The sequence below is a fragment of the Megalobrama amblycephala genome, linkage group LG19 (genome assembly GCF_018812025.1).
Source record: "Megalobrama amblycephala isolate DHTTF-2021 linkage group LG19, ASM1881202v1, whole genome shotgun sequence".
Taxonomy (NCBI): domain Eukaryota; kingdom Metazoa; phylum Chordata; class Actinopteri; order Cypriniformes; family Xenocyprididae; genus Megalobrama; species Megalobrama amblycephala.
This window is the reverse complement of record NC_063062.1, coordinates 16,663,030-16,686,092: the sequence shown is the minus strand read 5'-3', so window position 1 is coordinate 16,686,092 and position 23,063 is coordinate 16,663,030. Positions and strand designations below refer to the sequence as shown.

Below are 23,063 nucleotides of genomic sequence, written 5' to 3'. Positions count from 1 at the left end.
TCTCGTCGCTTCATAATAATATTAAGGTTGAACGACTGTAGTCACATGAACTGTTTTAAATACATCTTTAGTAGCTTTCTGGGCGTTGAAAAAGGGAGAGTTATTGCTGGTGATGCAGGCCTCACTGAGCCATCGGATTTTATCAAAAATATCTTAATTTGTGTTCCGAAGATGAGCGAAGGTCTTACAGGTTTGGAACGACATGAGGGTGAGTAATAAATGACAGAATTTTCATTTTGGGTGAACTAACCCTGGAATATGTACCTCAGACTGGAATGCATTCATTAATCAATGCTAATTAATTAAGAGCCAGAAAAAAGATGGTTAAAATCATTGTTGTTATTGTTAACTAAAACTATTAAAAATAGTTTTTTATTAATTGAAATAAAGCTGAAATAAAATAAAACAACAATTAAATGAAAAACTTAAACTTAGAACAATGTAATTTATTTTATGACGAAGTACTGAAGTACTAAAGTTACTAAAACTGAAATGATAATAAATTACTAAAATTAGACCAAAATTAAAATGAAAACTACAATATAAAATAAAAGCTATAAATTAATAATAGTAATATACTATAATATTAATATTAAAATTAATAAATACTATAATAATATATAAATAAATAATATTAAAATAACACTGGTAAAAATACAGTGCAATGGAAAAACATGGAGTTGCTCCATGAAATTCATGTAGGGTGAATCTCACAGTTGCAAAGACTGTCAAGAACAAAACCCAAAATCATAAGAAAAAATAAATAAATGATGTTTCTCATAATAAGTAAAGCCTATAAATGAACCTTTAATATTTTGTGAATGTTTTGACATTATTTTCATAGTGATTAAGCACATTTTCAGCTAAATGCTCATTCTCATCTCATACTTTTGAGTTTTTCCCCCATTAATTTAAATGATAATGCTCATTAGATTACATTGTTTAAATAAATATAAAGGCAGTGATGAATAAAGTACTTTACAATTTAAATGTATTTTTACAGAGTTACAAAAAATATGCAAAATATAATGTGTTATTTTTTTCCCTCTAATTTTGGGGTAAATATCACCTGGAAATGCTCTCATGAGATTCACCTTTTATGATTTCTCCCTCACAGGCAATCCTACTATTGTGAAACAATACATAGCATCTCTTGTTTATGCATATTAAATATCCTATTTGCACCTCTTTAATGCCTTTAATCCCCAGCCTTACCTGTACTAATGTGGGATACTTGTAACTCAGTCTGCGTGTTCTCACATCTCTTCCCTGTGCTATGTCCCCCTTCATCTCCATTACAACCCCATTCCAAACACACAGTCCTGTTACGGCATCTGCTGACCGCTAACCTCTCGTTTCAGTCTGTGTTCTTTAAGGTGATATAAATCTCCACAAGTGTTCGTTCCACTGTGACATACAGGGGCGAGATCCCTCTTATGATTCCCCCTGTGAATTTATCAGCCCCTGAATGACCACATCCTTGTCCTAAAAATGAGGTCCTGTCAGCAGCAATTAGAGACACAGAAAGGCAGATGAGACGAGTTTTGTGTTCTGTGTTCATGAGGTTTGCACCGCACTGACAGATTCTACAGACGTAGAGCCAATGGACCAGCAACTTTCCAAAATATCCTACAATAACCCTTCAGAATAACCCTTGTTACTTCAGCTGTGTTTACAAGTACGCTGACCATGCTGGACAGAGATTTTTAGATGTCAAAGTACAGTATATAAATATAGACTTGTAAAAAATGAAGAATTGTAAGACTGGGGCTAGTTGTCAAGCAGAGATGTTGTCTAAAAGTAAACTTTTTTTAAAGTATCTTTTTCAGTAAAAAACAAATGCTTGTTTTCTCTAGCAGTGCTTTTGTATGTACATATTTACTAATTACTCTTCGAAAGCAATGCCATAGAAATATACAGAGCTACCACAAAAATGGAAGGTTCTCTGGCGCATAAGGTCTATATTAAAGAAAGGTCTGAACTGTTTTCTTATGACAAGGGTAATTTTTTCATAGATGTCAGATGGGGCAAGTTGTCACATTTGTTTTAGCCAATATTTTGTAATGTCAAACAATTTTTTAATTACATTTTTTGTTAGCCACAACAATGGACAATTGTTAAAAAATAATATAAAAAAACATTTATTTATTTACACTCTAAAAATGCTGGGTTGTTTCAACCCAAAATTTGGTCAAATATGGACAAACCCAACCGTTGGGTTAAAATTTTAATTTGAAAATGTAATCCAATGGTTGGGTTTGTCCATTTTTGACCCATTCTAATGAATTGTTTTTACAGTTTCAATTTACCTGAAAAGCCATTAATTAGCCTATATATATAAGGTGTAAGGTGACAGCATAACAATATGCCCTATGGGGCAAAGGTTTCCTTTTCTTTTTTAGTCCTGGTCCTTATCAGTGGAAAATGTTTTTTAAGCTGCAGTCCGTAAGTTTTGTCTTTGTCACCATCTCTGTTTAAAACCTGCAATTGCAGTTATTTGCAGAATTATCATCTTTACGTGGGATGTGCATCGGCATGGCTCCTGGATGAATCTAATATTTGCTGTCAGTCACCACATCGGTGTGGATACTGTACTTCTGAATCACAGATTCTACATCTTTTAAGTATGACCAAAATAAGAAGTAACAAATCTGCCGCTTTTGTTCTGACCAACTGAGGAAAAAAGCATTACAATCGCCATGCCAATGATGATTAAATCTAACGATCGCTTAGCTCGGATCATGTCAAACCGTGCAAATAGTTATTATTGTTATACTTTGTTCTCAAATTGTGAATGTTAACAACATCAGCACTGCATGACTTTGTGTATTAAGTGTGTATTAGCGTTACCTGTAGATTTCAATTTCTGTAGCCGCTCCGCAGTCGAAGTCTTTTGCTTTTGACTATCAGTTGTCACTAATGATTGTCATTTGGACTAGAGCCCTGCGCGGGACTGATTTCCTTAACCCGCACCCGCCCGCTCCCGCTGAATGTCTGACCAGGGGTGAGTTTCCCGAAAGCATCGTTGGTGAACCATGGTCGTAAGTCCCATTGAACTCTATTGGTAACGACGGAACTTGCGACCATAGTTCGCTTTGGGAAACGCACCCCAGGACCGCCCGCTCCCGCAACCCGCGTGTTCCCGCCCGCGCCCGCAATGTTTGTGTCCAAACCCGCCCGCTCCCGCGGACTTTCTCTCAGAGCTTGTGAAAACAGGCCTAAACAAATACTCTCAGACTAAATTCGTTCAAGTTAACATCCAGAATAACAGACTTTAAACATGATTGCGTTTAAATAAGAAAGTAGCCGCAAAAACAAAGCACCACACGTGATAAAAACATTGGGTAGTTTTCTTTATTAGCGTTATAAAACATTAACCGTTAAAACAAAACCACAACTAGCGGCACCTCAGTTTTTGAACGCAGGCTACTGCGTACACACTCACCGAACGATTAACTAAACAAGTAGTTTAAATAACACTTTAAGTAAATAAGCCAAAGCACAAAACGAAATAACTTTAACTTATTAAATAAACACCTGTACATAGGACTTACAAAGTAGACTAGATAGCCTACTTTAAACAAATTAAATATAAAACGAAATAAATAAAATAAATAGAATGCCTTAACAGGCTATTGCAAAAAAGAAAATAAATAAAATAATAAATAAATAAAAATAGCGTAGCCTACTTAAACTAATGATCACTGGGCCTTGCATTACTTACTCCAGGAAAAGTATATTGCTGACTGACTGCGGTCGCAGACTTGTGCATCTTTCTTCCATGATCCGCCCACACACACTGAATGCCCTCTCTGGCGGTGCACTAGATCATGCGAGAATGCTCAAAATAAAACGCTCGAATTTTAAGAATTGTTTCCAAGTGTCTGACGTGTCTTGCTTTGCTTTTATCATTAAAGAGCCGCTTTAATTTTCCTCTCAACTTCATTTGTTGACCGTTTCTATTACTCACCAAATTCCACCATTCCCCGCGGGTCTCCCGCAAAGTTTTCTGACCGCCCACTCCCGCCCGCTCCCGCGAGATTTGCGTTGGGTCCCGCGGATCCCGCGGGAGCCCAAACCCAATGCAGCCCTCTAATTTGGACCTTTCTGGATTTCAATCCACTATCAAAATAAGTTTAATTATTGCAGCTTCTGTGAGAAAAGGCTATAAAACATCCGCTACCAGCAGCATCCTCACATGCCATATAGCCTACTAGCTGGGACTCCTTCTTTATGTGAACAGACGTGACGTAATGACGCAGAGATGAACGGCTGCATGCTCGAATTTACCGCAGAAACTCACCAGTACCAGTTTTATTATAAAGCATTATTACAAGCTTACCGTTGTGAATCAGGCTAAGGTAAGGAGATAGTTTTGAACACTGGCTGGTTATGTACTTGCTCAAAAATTGATTTTGGATCATTTTTAACCAAAAAAAGTTACAGACTGCAGCTTTAAAAAACTTTAAGGTTACTTAAATCTTTAAGGTTTGTGTTTATGTAGAAAATGACCTACACAAATAAGCCAACTCTGAGAAGTATCGCAGTAAAAAGTGTGACAACTGTCCCCACACTCACCTACACCACTGTTTTGTGGTGCTGAGCAACTGCATGATGTTCAGCACTGGGAATGAGATTCAGGCTTTGAACTGGAGAACATAATCTGTCATTTATCACAACATCAGAGGGTCTTTAAAAACAATATTCATTGTGGAAAACAACACAGTCTCAACTCGAAGGGATCCAAACAACTGCTTTAATCAGAGGAGCTCTAATAAAGATGTAAACAAGACAAACAGCAGAAAGCTAAATTCACAACATGCTGAAAAACCAATGCAGACTGACATATTAATGAGGGCAGAGGTAGCGTATGTGGTACTGAGACCCTGATCAGATTAGAGATAATTAGTTAACAGCATTTACGTTTCTGCTCCACTGAAGCAGCTTTATTTCTGGACCGAGTGTTTACATGTGTCTTAATGTCAAACCAGTGATGTTCCCAACTGACCTGTACAGGCACCAAAGAACAACACACGTTCACAGACAGCATGGCACTAGTTAACACTTGTTATGAAATAATACAAATTATTACTTTTGAATCTAAAATATGTACGTATAATATTTCTACGAGAAGCATTTATTTAAAGACAACCTATATAATACCTCTTTTTCCAAGATGTAATATAAGTCTCTGCTGTCCCCAGAATATTTGGGAATACCCCAAAGATCATTTATTAGGCCTATACCATGTTGTAAATGCCCATTTTTGAGTGGAAAAACATGCTGTTTTCGTGCATGTATTTCTAAATGCAAATAAGCTGCTTCTCCCACCAGCTATCCAGAATAGCAATGTTTACAACTTGTGCCTCAGATACTATGCCAAAAACTAACAAAACATCATCTCTATCGCGGCCACGCTCACATTACATTGCAGTTCTTTTTTATCATGAAAGTTTATTTTTGGAAGCACTTAAAGGTGCTGCAGAGGATCTTTTCGTCGACTGAGAAACCAAAGACTGTTACTGAGTTTATGAAATGAGCGCATACATAAGAACAACCCCCCTCCTTCACAGCTCATTTCGAGGGAACGCCTCCCAAAACTCGTGCACAAGTATTGGAACATGAGTGTTTACCACCGGCATTCGCTGTGTCGTGTTAGTGGATTCATTATGTCGGACTCACCGCAGGTAACTCATAATCTGCAGTTGTTACTCCTGTCTCCTGACAAAAACACTGCATGCGGCGCCTGTGGAGTGTGGAAAGTTACTGGAGCGCGCAGCCGCGCACGTCTCGCACAAGGAACGTCAAGGCAGTGATTGACAAGCCAGAGGGCCAATCGTTTACGCGATGATCGTGTAAACGATTGGCTGATGTTTTTAAGGCCCTACCTCGTGCACAGATGATGTATATTAATATTATTCCTTTCAGTGCACCTAATAAATTGTCTTTTATCAGTTAGTAAAGACAGTTTCAAGTAATATTGCAAAAATGTATAAAACAAAACATCCTCTGTAGCACTATTAATTTTGCAAAATAGGTCCCGTTATAGGTTATTTTTTATTTTCTTTATATAGGTTATTCTTGATCAACAGGTGTACTAAATAATTAAATAAAAAATAAATATTTTATAGTTTCTCATACAATTAAAGAAATGATCCAACTCTCACACATGTGGTCCTGAGAGTTTGTCCATGTGTGGCTCATGAGTGTTTATGAAGAATGTTTGTGTACCTGCTGTAGAATGACCATGACTGTGCTGTTTGTGTTTCCTCCTGGACATCAGACGTCGCCACACGAGACCCTGAGAAAGAGGGTCATAAGCCTGCATGTATAAAAATGATAGATTATTAATAATACTAGAAAAAAAGTTTAGATGGACTGCAACACGGCTACTACTCACAGTTGTATTGCACATTAAATTGAAATTGAATATACTGTCAAGTCAGATAAACATACACAGATGATATAAATTAAATATATTAAAATCGGCATGGAATGGGCATGGTTTCTTCCCTTTTGTAATGTTTTCTATTGGTGGATCTCATGTGAGTGACAGGTTGTCCCGCCCTCACGCCAACAAGTCAGAGAAGATAAGATGTTGCTGCAAGAGGGAGGAGAACCCTAGTAAAAAAAACTATACCAAAATCTATTTAAAATACATTTATTTCATACTAAGTATACTTCAAATCCATTAACGTATTTATTGACATATCACTTAAGCCTTACTGATATAAAATTATCATTAAACTTTATTTGGAGTATTTCTATAGTGCACAATGCACATTTCTTAATATTATGCCTAAAAAGTGTTTTAAAATCACTAATAAAGGGTTAGTTCACCAAAAAATTAAATTTCTGTAATCGTAATTACTGTAACTACAAGATTCTGGTTCGTAATAAGCATTCACGTCCTCGTAGAGCTCGTAATTCGTAAGCTCGTAAACTCCCATGTGTACCACCTGACCGCTGTAGATTAATTTAGGCGTTGACAGTGTCATTCCAAAACCCATTTACGTCCAAATGCCAGTTCAGTATTGGCCGACGCTGTTCACGTGAGCAGAAAAATTGTTGAATAAAGTCGTTATTTTTGCGCACAAAGTATTCTCGTCACTTCAGAACATTAAAGTTGAACCACTGTAGTCACATTGACTATTTTAATGATGTCTTTAGTACTTTTCTAGACCTTGAATGATGATAATTACGTTGCTTTCTATTGGGGATAAAAAAAAAAAAAAACTCTTGTGTTTCATCAAAAATATCTTAATTTGTGTTCTGAAGATGAACAAAGATCTTACGGGTTTGGAATGACATGAGGGTGAGTAATTTATGACAGAAATTTCATTTTTGGGTAAACTAACCCTTTAATAAGGATTGTATGATCTTTGTATAATATACAGTAAGACATTTAAAGTATACCTAATGTATACAAGCAATAGTATCAAATAATCAAATATACATAAGTATATCTTTATTTGGACCTCAGCACTACTTATGCACAATTAAAGTGCATTAAGTACAAAATTAGTTATTCCAATTTAGCAGACTTAGTTTAGTATACCACAAGTACAATTGCAGGGTATTTTTATTTAACACATAAATATGTAAATAGTATACTTAGCCCAAAATATATTAATTTCAAATACATTTTAGTATTTTTTTTTTTCACTAGGGAAGTTATTTTGATTAAAGATTATGATTGCAACATGATAAATATTGCAACACTAAAAATAAATTTAAAAACAAGAATTAGCCATTTAGATTTCATGGTGACTTTAAGTCCCTCAGTACTAGACCTGCATCTCAATCAGCTCCCAAGCTCCCTAGGTCGTGAATCAGTATCATGTAAATGAATGTGGCTGATTCCCTGATTAGTGCCCTGACTACTGAACTAGGGAGCTGATTGAGACGCACCCTAGGTCTGGTTTGTGTTTCGTCATTTACTGCAGTCATGCTGATTTAATGACTGTTATTCAATGGGACACACAACACTGAAATACAAGCAGACACACAAACACACACACACGCACGCACACACACACACACACACACACACACACACCACCTCTGCTGACATTTAGCTTTTAAGAACCTGGTGAACAGAAACAAATAATAACCAAATCAAAAGCAAGAGTAGTAAATTAAAGTGCATAAAAAAAGGGAAAAAAAATGTAAAAAAAAACAAGACAAGACAAGACAAATGCTGTAAAAATTCTCATGCTAAATTATTCAGCCGTGGGTGATCTGCTTCACATTTCCTCTATTTAACTTCCCTTTGACAACAGCTGACCTATGACCTCCTGATAAACATGATCGCTTTAACCCATATACAAAGACAGAAAATCTATCTATCTATCTATCTATCTATCTATCTATCTATCTATCTATCTATCTATCTATCTATCTATTTTAAGTAACTAAAATGTTTTAGTTAACCCTGGTCCAGACCTGTAAGTCTAGCTGGTTAATCTGGGCCGGACACGCAGGGGCGAGCAGGATAAATGTGCTGAATAGAGCGTCATGCACATGGACATTAATATTTTACTGTCTAATTAAACCAGCTGACGTCTGGGAATAAAGACTGCACACTCGGGATGCACGGGACAGGAGGAAGAGATGGGAAAGGGGCTAAACAGACTAATAAATACGGGACAGGGTCTGTGTGTGTTGAAGAGCCGCCATACATTTCTTTTAATTTACCTCACAAAAGTACTGTGGTGATTCCATGGTATCAAATATCTTGGTACTTTGTATGTACCATAGAAGTGAATGATGATCATGTTCATGCACCACAGTATTTACATTTTGAACTAGAAAACAATGGAGGGGTGTCTATTATTTTTCTAACTGACTGAACTTCCTTGAAGGTACCTCTCTGATTACATCAGGGTTGTGTTATACATCCATTAAAACCACTACAACGATGCCGCCTAAACCAATCTATCAACACAAATCCAATTGACTAATCAATTAATCATTTCAAACAATGACCTTCAAACATAAAACCAGTCTGCAATAAAAAGCTAAAAGAGCAAACATGTTGAAAAATTCATTGTAAAATGAATTTCACTGTCATTAACATTAAAACGCACTCATGGTGCCTCCTATTGAGATGCAGGCCTTCTTGTTTCAAGCACAGGATATGTTTAAAACATGCTCAATAGCATGTACTGTAGGGATCAGGCCAAATTAAGAACTTCTTAGTCCAAAATCCACGGGGTGCCAATCTGATTTCTGTTCTGACCAATGACTGGACAGATTTAAGTGGCCAAATAAAAATCTCAACACCCAAAATACCTATAAAGGACTATTTTTAGATCCACAGCTGATCTTATTTATCTTTCACTGTTAATGTGACAAGTTTGAGGTTTCACAGACTGGTAGATCAACAGCAAATAACACTCTAAACATGGTATTTACACTGCAAACAGTGGATTTCTTATGTCACGTTTTATATAACTATACTGGCTTCAAATATCAATGCATAATTAATTAGATGTTGCTGTCATTTTTTGGCAAAAAAACTCAACTGGAGAGCAAAATCGGACAAGCCAGAGGCCAAACTAAATGCTGAAAAGCAAGAAAAACATGCAAACCTCAATGAAATCTGTGCCTCGTCCTTGAGAAGACGCTGTAATTTAGCATACATCAGATAAAACACTCCAATTTCACTGCGTACAGTCATCCCTATGAATCTAAGAAACACTAACTGTTTGTAAAGGCTGTGATAGTGACTAGAATGTTTTGGGAATAATGTCGTTTTTTGTATTAAGAAAAAACATTATTAAATGTAATTACTACATCATGTTATTTACAGATCTACTGATCCATAAACATGTATATAGCATCACTAACAGAAAAGTAACATGTTTTTGGACATGTACAAGGGAATTACCATGGTTTTCTTTTAAGTACCTTGACTTGGAGTATTATTTTAATACCATGATATAAAAATGGTAATTATTCAGTACATATATATATATATATATATATATATATAATGAATGAACAAACAAACAATAGTTTGAATACAAACACATGTTTTCAGTAACAAGATTTAAAGCTACATGAAGAAACAAACACTGGCCACTCACCACAACGCAGGAAAGACTCTCTTCTGTAAGTTTCCAGACATCCACACAGGTGCGTCAGATGAAGAATGACTGGAAGAGGAGCACAGGCCTGTTGTGTCACCTTCTGAGTGTGACACCTGCCTCCGCTGCTGTACGAGAGGATACACACTCTCCTCTCATTCACGGTCACTGATCCTTCACGGGGAGGGAGGAGTCAGGACAGACAACCACGTAATGAGTGACAGGAGGGAGCAGGCGGCTCAATGGGGGGCAGAGAGGATACACACACACAGACACGCAATCTTTCATACGAAACGTTCTCAAGATATGTAAGAGATACACTAAATAAAAAGATGTCCAACAATCAAACTCTCAATGCAAATGAACAGCCAGTTTTATATATGTGACTGTATTATTGATGAAAAGGTCACTGCTTTCCGGGCCATTTGATTTGTGATCTGAAGTTTACTGCAATGAAAGCTGAAGATGACAAGTTGATTCTCCAGAATGCCTCTGATAACATAAGTCACATTTACATGCTGCAAATATTCATCAAGCAAGAGGCCAATCTATAGTCCATGGGCCAGACGAGATGTCGGTACCACTCAAGGTGGCAAAGGTTGCTTATACTTTTTGAAAAGATACATGTCTGTAGTTAACATTTTTGTATGATAACCCTTCTGGAGTCACAGCTAAATTAGTGTTATCAGCTGTTAAAGTTACACTCCCCCATTGAAAAAACACGTTTTTGACACAGGTGCATACCTTGTTATTGACCTTTATTAAAGACACATTTACATATTTTATGTTGTTATGTTTGGTATCATTTTAAAGGGGACATTCTGAGCTTTCATTCAAGTCCTTTTATGAACACTTTGGAAAAGTACAGCCTACCCTGGAGCTCATCAAACTTTTAATCACACACATTTTCCTGCCATTTCCGCCTAAGTCATCTTTTGTCTTTTAATCCTGTGGCATCAGGGAGCATCAGAGATACAAAATGTGAACACTGTAATACTGACATGACTCTAAGGATTCAGAAAATGTATAATTTCCATGTATTATCTCATTCTGATGGGATGACTTGTGCCTTATATCAGACATGGCGTTTTTTGAAGAAAACTAGTTTTGCCAAACTCTGAGGTTTTAATCCCATTGGCCTCTGACTTTCATTTGTACTCAACCATCTTATGAACTCTGTGATTTGAATTTGATATTGCTGGTCTGGTCAGTACTGTCTGACCACTTCTGTTTGATATGTTGCCTGGGCTTCAGAACTCTGCTCTAGAATCTTTGCTTCAGACAGTAACAAAAAGTATGCTTGTTGTGTGAGGAATGGTTTCTTTGGTTACAGAATGTTTAAGGTCATGCTTATGCTCCCAGAATGCTGTACCAGATCTGTAGGGTTTAATATTTGATGGTTAGTTGACAGTTAGGCACAATGAGAGTCAACACGTCAACCTATGTCAGTTAGGTAAGCTTTATTTCTGTAAAGCCAAAGATAACAGTTAATATGGCAACCAGCAAGGAAGCAAATGACAGTCCAGAGCCAAAAATGGAGTGTATCATCCACTGCTCTGATGATAAAGATAAGTTGGTTTCACTACAAGGAGTTGACTCCTGGAAAACTCTGCTCAGGGCAGCTCAGATACGGAACCACGCACCAATTTTAGAAATGGTAGAAGACCTTCCTGAGGGAAAGATTCCAATACTTTATTACCACAGAAAGTGTCGCAGTATCTTCACTATGAAGAAACTTCTTGATGGCATTCTTGAAAAAGAGAAACAAAGTGCTAGTGGCTCTAATAAAAAGAAAGAATCTAAAAGAGAAGCTAGACATGTCTCATCAACATGTAGGACTTACAGCGAGGAGTGCATATTTTGTCAAAAAACTGACAAATATGTAAAAGGACAAAATAAAAGGGAAAAAGTGGTACAGTGTAGAGAACTTCGAGCTGATGAAAAGATACGAAGTGTAGCCACAAAAAAAATGGACAGTAGAATACTGGCTATTGTAAGTAGAGACCTTGTAGCAGCAGAGGGACACTACCACAGATCTTGTTACAGATTGTACACAAAAGAAGACATCCCTAAAAATGTGTCAGCCTGTGATGAATGTGATGATGTTGAAGCCCAGTATGATGCTGCTGTACAATCATCATTTGATGAACTATTTCAGTTCATCAGGGTGGAGCTTTTTGCCAACCCTAAAGTGATGTCTATGACTGATCTAACTTCCAGACTGACTGCTTCAATGGAATCCAAAGGAATCATCCACGTCAAAAATGCAACCAAAAAGCACATACGGCGAAAGCTTGAGCATGAGTTTGGTGGAGCACTCCACATCATCCCTGACGATAATGGAAAACTCCTGCTCTATCCAGATAATTTGTCCATGAGGGAACTTGTCAAAGAAAACCACAACCTGAAAATTAAAGACAAAGATGCTGTAGCAAGAGTAGCCATACATTTGAGAGCAGACATCAAGGAACAAGATGTTCCTCAGTCCTGGCCACCTGATGTTAAATCAGAAGAAGAATGCCCTACCATTCCAGAGTCACTTAGCGTTTTCCTTTGTTATCTACTCACAGGTTGTCATGATGTTCTTCATGCAACGCAGAGAGTTCAGCGGCTTGTGCAATCGTTTGGTCAAGATATAGTATATGCAGTGACATGTGGAAGTGTAAAACCCTCTAAGCATATCATTCTCCCATTTAGTGTCAAGTCATTAACAGGCAATGTAGAGCTGATAAACATCTTAAACAGGCTCGGTCACTGTGTGTCTTATTCACAGCTGGAGGAGATTGACACAGCCCTCTGTCTCCAAAAACTCATTTCCACTGAAAGTGATATAGCTTTGCCCACTAACATCCATCCTGGCCTATTCACTACTTTAGCCTGGGACAACATTGATCGCTTGGAGGAAACAGTCAGTGGTATGGGAACATCCCATAGAGTGAATGGGATAGCTGTGCAAGCAAAGAAATCTGACCAAGATGCTGTCCAACCCAAGCCAGCTGTTTCCAAAACAAAGCAACGGAGCATCAGTGCACCTGCAACAATGTTGCCTTCTTACAATGCTGGACAACGAGTGGGTCCGCCACAAAGCAAATGTGCAGACATCAATACTGCAGCCAATACTCAGCTTGCTCGAAAAAAGAACCTTATTTGGGTGCTTGCACGCTTGCCACAACAAGAAGAACAGCCAATCAGCAGCTGGACAGGCTTCAACATCCTAACGCGAGACAAATTGGTGGTCATCCCCAACAATATAGGCTACCTGCCCACAATCAATGCTCCAGCAACACAAATGGCTACAGTCAAAGAGGTGCTCAACCAGTCATTAAAGATCATGCAACAGTTAGGCCTGAAAAAGATTGTTTGTGTCTTCGACCAAGCTCTTTATGCAAAGGCTGTTGAGATTGGATGGAAACACAGTGAGTTCCAAAACATCATTCCCAGACTTGGTGTATTCCACACAATTTGCACAATGTTGGGAATACTAGGGAAGCGTTTTGAAGACGCTGGACTCCGAGACCTCTGCATTGAATCTGGTGTTGTAGCAGAAGGTTCTGTTGCTGGTGTATTGGATGGTCGCAAGTACAACAGGGCTGTGCGACTACATAAGCTTCTGTATGAGGCATTCATGCGGCTAGCATGGAATGGTTTCCTGGCCTGGTTGGAAGATAACCACCCAACCAGCAGAGGTTACCTCGAGGAAACACAGAAGTCAATTCTTACCCTCAGGGAAGAGGTTTCAGAGGATGCTTTGAAGGAGGTCCTTGAGAGCAGCCCTTGTACACGCATCATGGAGCTTTTCGAAGTATACTGCGAGTTTCTCAGAAATGGAAATGGCAGTCTTTCTGCATTCTGGATGTCTTACTTGGACATGGTGGAAATCTTGTTGGGGCTCATAAGGGCATCGAGAGAGGGAGACTGGATTCTTCACTTGGCGAGCATTCGAGCGATGATTCCTTGGTGCTTCGCATATGACAGAATAAATTATGCACGCTACCTTCCCTACTACTATGCTCAAATGTTGCAACTGCCCTCCACACACCCAGATGTGTTCAAAGAATTCATGGAAGGTTGTTTCTCTGTACAGATGGGCTCCACCAATACCTTTGGTCGAATCCCTGTTGACCAAGCCATAGAGGAAACTGTAAACAAAGACACCCAGACAGCTGGAGGTACAAAAGGATTCAGTTTGAAGCCAGGAGCTGTGACCAAATATTACCTAATGGCTGAATACAGATCTTTGTTCCTCAGACAGCTGAGAGACCTGATAGGTCAAGGCAGCTCCAAGCTGTCCCATCAAGATCTACAGGCTTCACGGATCATCAGAGATGAGAAGGATGTCAAGTCTCTCGTTGACCTTATGGAAAATAACTGGCTCAATCCTATGGCCCCCAATGGCATTGATTTGGTTAGCCTCTCAACTGGCTCCATTGCTCCTCCTGATGTGACCAGGGATCTCCTGAGAGCCTCTGAGATCGGGGAAGAGGCTTACCAGATATTTAGACAATCAAGACTAGAAGAGGACCCAACATCTTTAAAATTCCTTGACAAGATGACCAAACAAGGCCTCAAAACATTCTCCAACATCAACACAAAAAGATCTCATGGAAAGAAAGGACAAGATGTTGTTCTCAAGGCCGATAGAAATCTGTTTAGCCACATGATCCTTGTAGCTGAAAGCAGAAATGTTAATATGAAGGATGTTCTCTCTCACCCCCTTGGCCCGCTGCCATGGGCACTCGCCAACACTGATGGCACCTTACGAAAAACCAACAAGGCTGCACTTGCTAGAGAACTCGAAAAGAATGTCTCTCCAGCAGAACACATCCCAACACCATCTGCTTGCATCATTGATGGGATGAGCCTTATTCAAAAAATGAATGGCGACAACAGAACCTTTGCACAGGTGGCAAAGTCAGCGTTGCTGTCGGTCCTGCAAGAAGGTGAGAAAAGTGAGAGACTAGATGTTGTTTTTGATGTCTATCACCAAACTTCCATCAAAGATGCTGAACGAGTAAACCGGGGTGCAGACTCCGCTCTCCAGCACAAGAACCTTGTAGGTGGGCACTATGTGAGACAGTGGCGGAAATTCCTTTGTAGTTCCTCCAACAAGAACAGCCTAATCAAGTTTCTAGTGGCAGAATGGAAGCATCCACAATACAGACAATTGCTGCATGGCAAAACTCTGTACATGACCTGTGAAGAAACTTGTTACAAGCTGACAAAGGAGAAGTGTGAGGAAGTAACAGAGTTGCACTCGACACACGAGGAAGCTGACACACGTTTGCTGCTGCATGCATTGCATGCATCTAATGCAGGCTCAAAGTCCGTAATCATCACAGCTGAGGACACTGATGTCATGGTGCTTTGTCTTGCATTCCAGAAAGATATCACCTGTCCTATTTATCAAAAATGTGGAACACAGAATCGTACCCGTTTTGTTGACATCACTAAACTGGTAGGCTCAATTGGATATGGCATGTGTGATAGCCTAATTGGTCTACATGCATTCACAGGCTGTGATACGGTCAGTGCATTTGCTGGTCAAGGGAAGTTGAAAGCCCTGAAGATGCTGAAAAAGGACACCTCATACCAAGACACCTTCAGTCAACTGGGGAAGTCTTGGAATGTAACAGAGGATCTTTTCCAGAAAATTGAACAGTTTACCTGTTGCATGTACACCGCTAATAAGAGCACAGGTAAAGTCAATGAACTACGTCACCAGCTGTTCCGTGCCAAAAGGGGAGCAATTGAGTCTAGCCAGCTGCCACCATGTAGAGACTGTCTTTACATGCATGTTCAACGGTCAAACTATCAAGCAGCAATCTGGAAGAGCTGTTTACAAACTTCACCTGTGGTGCCAAGCCCAACTCTGCATGGTTGGACCATCAATGATGGCAAGTTGGCCATTCATTGGATGCGTTCTGCACCTGCACCAGAAATGGTGTTGGAGCTGCTTTCTTGCAAGTGTGTGCGTTCATGTAAACTTCCAGATTGCACATGCCTGTCAAATGGACTGTCCTGCACAGATATGTGTAGATTGCAAACCTGCAGCAATCAAAAACAAGCTGATGATCCACAGCCCAAATTTGAACTTGGGGAATCAGATGAAGAAAGTGATGACCTGTTTGAGTGAAGAGTCCTGCTGATGTTCTGAAGGTTGATATTGTTATTATTATTATTATCATAAAGTTTTAGATTTTGTTTGTATTATTACCAATGTACATACAATGGTGTTTGCACAATACCTGACAAATGTAAACTTTATTGTTGGTTGTTCATAGTTGTAAAATGATTGTGAAATTATTGCCATTCTTTCAACAAATATAAAATGAGTGTGAATCAATCTCACTGACTTTGGTCTGCTTACTATTTTGACTTCTTTTTTCAAAAAAAAAAAAAAAAAAAAACCCGCCATGTCTGATATAAGGCTGAAAACCACCCCATCAAAATGAGATAATATGAGGAAATTATACATTTTCTGAATCCTTAGAGTCATGTCAGTATTACAGTGTTCACATTTTGTATCTCTGATGCTCCCTGATGCCACAGGATTAAAAGACAAAAGATGACTTAGGCGGAAATGGCAGGAAAATATGTGTGATTAAAAGTTTGATGAGCTCCAGGGTAGGCTGTACTTTTCCAAAGTGTTCATAAAAGGACTTGAATGAAAGCTCAGACTGTCCCCTTTAAAATGATACCAAACATAACAACATAAAATATGTAAATGTGTCTTTAATAAAGCTCAATAACAAGGTATGCACCTGTGTCAAAAACGTGTTTTTTCAATGGGGGAGTGTAACTTTAACAGCTGATAACACTAATTTAGCTGTGAATCCAGAAGGGTTATCATACAAAAATGTTAACTACAGACATGTATCTTTTCAAAAAGTATAAGCAACCTTTGCCACCTTGAGTGGTACCGACATCTCGTCTGGCCCATGGACTAATAGGGAGCAACGGACACTTCGTCTCTCAAGATCCATAAAGGTACTAAAATCATATTTAAATCGGTTCATGTGAGTACAGTGGTTCAATATTAATATTATAAAGCAACGAGAATATTTTTGGAGCGCCTATATAACACTATATAACGACTTATTTAGTGATGGCCGATTTCAAAACAATGCTTCAGGAAGCATCGGAGCGTTATGAATCAGTGTGTCGAATCTGCTGTTCGGAGCGCCAAAGTCACGTGATTCCAGCCGTTGGCAGTTTGACACGCGATCTGAATCATGATTCGACACACTGATTCATTTGTGCTCCGAATCTTCATGAAGCAGTGTTTTGAAATCGGCCATCACTAAATAAGTCGTTATTTTGTTTTTTTGGCGCTCCAAAAATATTCTCGTCGCTTTATAATATTAATGAGCTATCGGATTTCAACTAAAATATCTTAATTTGTGTTCTGAAGATTAACGAAGGTATTGGGTGTGGAACGGCATGAGGGTAAGTAATAAATGACAAAATTTTCATCTTTGGGTGAACTAACCCTTTAAGTACGTGTGTGTGCGTAACAGGTCTTGAAAAACCGTTTTAAAAAAAACCGTTTTACATGGTCATGTGAACTTGTGCATGAACAAAAATTACAGGCAAATAACTGAACATTCAATCAAACTTTATTTCATTGTGTGAAATAGTGAGAAAAACACAATCAAAATATACAAAAAACAAAACAAAACAAAAAAACATCACAGATTATGGCTAATCTTTGGCTATTTTACCCGTTCTGATAAGGCACATCTATTCATCTGTAAAGAGACAACAGGCACTGCATGGAAAGAAATGGTACAAATTAAATTAAGACAAAAAATGAAAATAATTCATAGTGATTGTAAAATGGCACAGTTGTAAAAAGTATCTTGGCATTTTGTATCAAAGGGAAAAACAGGAGAATTTGGCTTTATGATGACATTTAGTTTTATTTTAGTAGTTTGTTTATGATTATCATTAGTGTGTGAAGAGGTATAAAATGACAAAATCTAAATATTTATATAATGTATAATAAATATATATTTAAACAAAAAATAAGTACATCAGTTTTGCATGTTACCTTTTGAAAGACAATTAAAAGAAGAAAAACAAAAGGCAAAAACCCACACGCTGAGAGTGACGTGCTCCTCCCTTTCCGATGTCATACTGCCACCTGGTGGTTATAATTGGTCTTTACGCTGTGTAGATTAACCTCTCGAGTGGTGGATAACATTGTAAACAATATTTATAGGAGAATATGTGTTTAAAATCATAAGAAACAGCTCTGTTTGGCTCTAAAACAGCTTTATACCATTATATATTGGCTGCTCGTTAAACGGATATTTTTGTTTATATGTCTGTCTTCATGTTTATATGTTTGTCTGATACCTTCACTTTGAAGACCATGTTAAACATAAATCCTGGTAAACACTGGATAAAACACTACATAATTTGGAGAAATGGTTCCTTTCACCAAATCTTGACAAACTTGGCACAGCTTCATAAAAATCAACACAGGATTATGTATAACATTTGAAGGAGAAAAAAAAAAACATAAAAAGAAATGTCCTCCATATTTAAACATTTAGTGTAAACAGAGATTAAACAGAAAGTCCTTTACCTTCCGTTACTGATTGTTTGGTCAAATCGCATTAACATACAGATATAAAGCTGAAATTCATTACTACATATCTGAACTAGCTTACCTGAATAGTTATTAGTGGTATTAGATAAATGCATATACAGCATGCTATTTCATATAGTGATATAGATGCATATCCTATAATATCCAGATATATATACACATTTCCAAGACAATGGGAAGCACATAATACCAGAAAATGACAGCTTTAAGGTGTAAAAAGTGCTTGTAAACAACTACATTTTGCTTCCAAGAAACATTCCCAAAAGAAAAAAAAAACAAAACATGTAAATATATGTAATACACCACATATAGTACTGTACGATTTACCACAGGAACAGCATGAACGTGAGTGACGTCAGATGTTGGTGAGGACGTCGCTGGTAATGAGGCTCACCGAGACGAGACCCGGGAGGTCATTGTTCTGCCGGTTTCCTTTGTCCCGCAGGTGAAGTGTGTGAAGCTGCTGCAGGTCAGACAGGTCACCGTTCAAGGTCGCCTGACCCATGAAAGAGTCCTTCAGAAGGTTCTTGTTGTAGATCTGATTGACACAACAGAAAGGTAAACAAAGACTTGAGGCTAACTGGCAGATTACAGAGGGGAACATGATGGAATTGATTCGTCATGACAATAGCTGTTTCATCCACCTAATTTTATGTGAATTTTGGAGTATCACAAACGATAGATAAAAAACAAAAACAAAGATGCACATAAATTCTAAAAATGCACATAACAAAAACATATGCACTCAATGGAAGCTAATAATTTTTTATCCGATAAGAGGATGTGTGCATAAACGAAGATGGAAACACAATTATCAAATAATTATCTCGATGTGCAACAAAAACTCACAGAACTTTGCCTCATCACACGATATTGGCTTGGTCATTTTGAAATGCCTGAGCCAAAGTGTGTCATGTGAACGATTTGGTTTAAAGGATTAGTTCACTTTCAAATTAAAATTTCCTGATAATTTACTCAGTCTTTCTTTCTTCAGTCGAAAAGAAATTAAGGTTTTTGATGAAAACATTCCAGGATTTTTCTCCATATAGTGGACTTCAATGGAGCCCAAAAGGTTGAAGGTCAAAATGAGTTTCAGAGCAGCTTCAAAGCATTCTACGCAATCCCAGACGAGAAATAAGGGTCTTATCTAGAGAAACTGTCGATCATTTTCTAAAAACAATTTTTAAAAAAAAATACATTTTAACCATAAATTCTCATCTTGAACTAGCCCTCTTCTTCTTCTCAATTGGATTCCAGCAGTGTAGACGCTGCTAAGTGTATACTGCCCTCCACAGGTCAAAGTTTGAACTAAATTGTCATATACAATATGCTAGCGCAAGTATATAACAATTAGTTCAAACTTTGACCTGTGGAGGGCAGTAATACACTTAGCAGTGTCTACACTGCCAGAATTCTAATACAGAAGAAGAAGGAGAACTAGTTCAAGATGAGCATTTATTGTTAAATCTATATAAAACTATATACTGTATATAATTTTTTTTTTTTTTTTTTTTTTTTTTTAAGAAAATGAGTGATGGTTTCTCTAGCTTAGACCATTATTTCTCATCTGGGATCGTGTAGAATGCATTGAAGCTGCACTGAAACTGTAATTTTGACCTTCAACCATTTGGGGTCCATTGAAGTCCACTATAAGGAGAAAAATCCTGGAATGTTTTCATCAAAAACCTTAATTTCTTTTCGACTGAAGAAAGAAGGGCATGGACATCATGGATGTATTATCAGGAAATTTTCATTTGAAAGTGGACTAATCCTTTAATTCCCTTCCAGAACTGTTTCATACGATTGTGAAACATGGATAACATGACAGCTTCTAATGCGTATTTATGATGCAGGAAAAAAGAGCCACAGTGGCTTTCCCAATTGCGCCAACTTCCATTTTTATTACATATTTTGAGCCAGTTTCCCAGGAAGTGTTGATTTTGTTCTCTTGGTCAATCGGTGGGATTGTAAATGTTTTATGCTATTTTCCAATTTTCCAAAGTTAAATTCACAACTTTGGATGGAAACATCTACAAATGATTCCTAAAAGACTATTACCTGAATGCGGATAGGCTCTTTTGGCTTCTTCCTGTAGAAAACAGCCTTCACATCAAAGTCTGGGCTCTGTGTGTCTTTGTGCACCGATGAACGAACCTTCTCTCCCTCACAGCTGATGATGACGTACGGGTCAGATGCTGAAACAACAGGAAAATCAGCCATTCAAAAACATCAAACTACTTTTGAGTACATTTTTCCAAAAATACAAGATCTGAATGCACTTATTTTCAATTACAAGCATGTTGGTAACTGTCTTATTAAAAAGCTAAAATTCTTCAAATAAATATAGTAAAAGTAGTTTGGCATTGTGTTGTCATGTGACATGCAAATCCTGATATAGGAAATGACATCACAGAGCACAGTGTCATATGACTATGTGTCAAAGTTTCTTAAAATATCAGATAATTTGATCTTTTATGGTATCTCAAGATTAGTTCAAGTTGTAAAATGGTATAGTTAAAAAATCATATTTTAAAAAATGTAAAACACATATACAATAAAATTATTTATAATAATATAAATTTGACAGATTAAAGCATGTACACTACCACTCAAATGTTTTTGAAGGAAAAAAAAAAAAAATGTTCTTTTGCACTTTCTATTCATTAAAGAATCCTGAACAAAACTTAGCAGTTTCCATAAAAATATGAAGCAGCACAACTGTTTTCAACACTGATAATAATATGAAATGTTTTATTCAATGTGACATGTGACACTGAAGACTGGAATAATAATGCTGAAAATTCAGCTTTGATCACAGAAATAAATTACATTTTAAATTTAAATCACATAGAAAACAGTTGTATATGTAATAATATTTCATTTCATTTATATGTAATAATATTTCATTTCAATTTTCAATATTACTGACCAACTAAATGCAGATTTGCTAACAATAAGATCATTTAAAAAAAAAAAAAACATTAAAAATCTTACAGACCCCAAGCATTTGAGTGCTAGTGTACAGTGACATGCATTTAAGTTAAAGAAAAATATTTTATTGTTTAATTGGTAGTTATGAAATATGTGGAAGGCACTGTTATCCAGAGCATTTCTATAAGCGGTATTGTGTACAAAAACAGAAAGAACATGACATTACTTACATCCATCCGAGTCCTGAGCCTTGAGTCCGTTTGCTCTGTGGACGTACACCTGTGTGACCAGCTTTGGATACCCACAACACCCCGTCCAACACGTCTGGGGCGGCTCGTCTATTGTCAGCTCCCTTAAAACCACACAATCTTCATCGATACATTCATTATCCATAATGCAAAAAGAAAAGAATGTATAATATATTATGCATTACTTGCAGTTTGAAGGTACATCCGTGAAGATACGCAACAGGAAGTCTCCCTGCAGGCGGGGGTCAAAGGTCGTGGGAATGATGACATAGCGTCCCTCCTTCAGGTCTTTGCGCAGAAAGACGCTGCGGGAGTTAATGTAGACTGAGCTGCCCACCGTTTTTTGAATGGCATGCATGCGGTATATCCGGTTGAGCTCGACCTATCAGAGAACACATCAATCAATATTCCTGTGTGTGCATGTGTACAGTCTCCTAATGTCTTTTTCCCACTGCTGTCACCTGATGGAGTTTGGGTTCCTTGCCACTGTCACATTTCTGCTAGCTTAATTGGGGTTTAAAAGACTTCAAATTCAGTAATATTATCACTTTGACTGCACTGACACTATTGGATGAGAACAAAACTTGAAAACTGAATTGAGCTAAATAATGACACTAATTTTGCAACATCAACACTGTTATTGAACTGTGAACTTTGTTTCTCCACCCAAAGCTGCCAATTTAATGTAATTGCAAAATTATAATATTGCAGATTTGTGAATAAAGCAAAGTTTCCAACACATATGTTCAAGAGAACCAAATATTCACATCCTGGGAAATTGGCACAAAATATCTGTAATAAAAAAAAAGGAAGTTTTTGCAGTTGGGAAAGCCACTGTTGTCTTAATTTTTGTATATCATTAAATATTTGCACCTCAGAGCGTGCTGACGAAACGCTGTCTTGTTATCTTGCATTCAGATGCCTGGTGTTTGTGAATGCAATAATGTGAGATGGTTCTGGGATGTCATTATACCAAATCTTTCTGATGCCAGACTTTGGCTCAGGCATTTCAGAAAGACCAAACTAACATTTGAGATGCTGAGCGATGCAATTGGTCCAGTGGTTAGTCCAGTTATCCAATCGCATCCTCTGTTGAGGCAAAATCCTATGAGTTTATGTTGCGCATCGAGGGATTTATTCTGCATTTCCATCATAGTTTATGCAAAAAAAAATGATCCG

General features: G+C 37.6%; 2 protein-coding genes across 3 annotated transcripts in view; both read right to left on the bottom strand.

Moving 5' to 3' along the window:
• Positions 1 to 10,266, bottom strand: part of myo7aa (myosin VIIAa) — a 62,574-nt gene extending 52,308 nt beyond the window's left edge. The window contains exons 1-2 of one of the 2 annotated variants that reach the window (XM_048168736.1): positions 10,092 to 10,266; positions 6,232 to 6,322 (exon numbers count right to left, since the gene is read on the bottom strand). In XM_048168736.1, coding sequence (XP_048024693.1) covers positions 6,232 to 6,249 — 18 coding nt within the window. In that variant the 5' untranslated portion in view covers positions 6,250 to 6,322; positions 10,092 to 10,266. The remainder of the gene's footprint in view (positions 1 to 6,231; positions 6,323 to 10,091) is intronic. The other variant, XM_048168737.1, reaches the window with a different exon arrangement.
• Positions 10,267 to 17,689: 7,423 nt separating this feature from the next.
• The window catches only part of capn5a (calpain 5a), a 32,964-nt gene continuing 27,590 nt past the window's right edge, over positions 17,690 to 23,063 (bottom strand). The window contains exons 10-13 of the mRNA XM_048168561.1: positions 22,070 to 22,266; positions 21,867 to 21,988; positions 20,764 to 20,900; positions 17,690 to 19,243 (exon numbers count right to left, since the gene is read on the bottom strand). Of these exons, the coding sequence (XP_048024518.1) occupies positions 19,061 to 19,243; positions 20,764 to 20,900; positions 21,867 to 21,988; positions 22,070 to 22,266 (639 nt within the window). The 3' untranslated portion in view covers positions 17,690 to 19,060. The remainder of the gene's footprint in view (positions 19,244 to 20,763; positions 20,901 to 21,866; positions 21,989 to 22,069; positions 22,267 to 23,063) is intronic.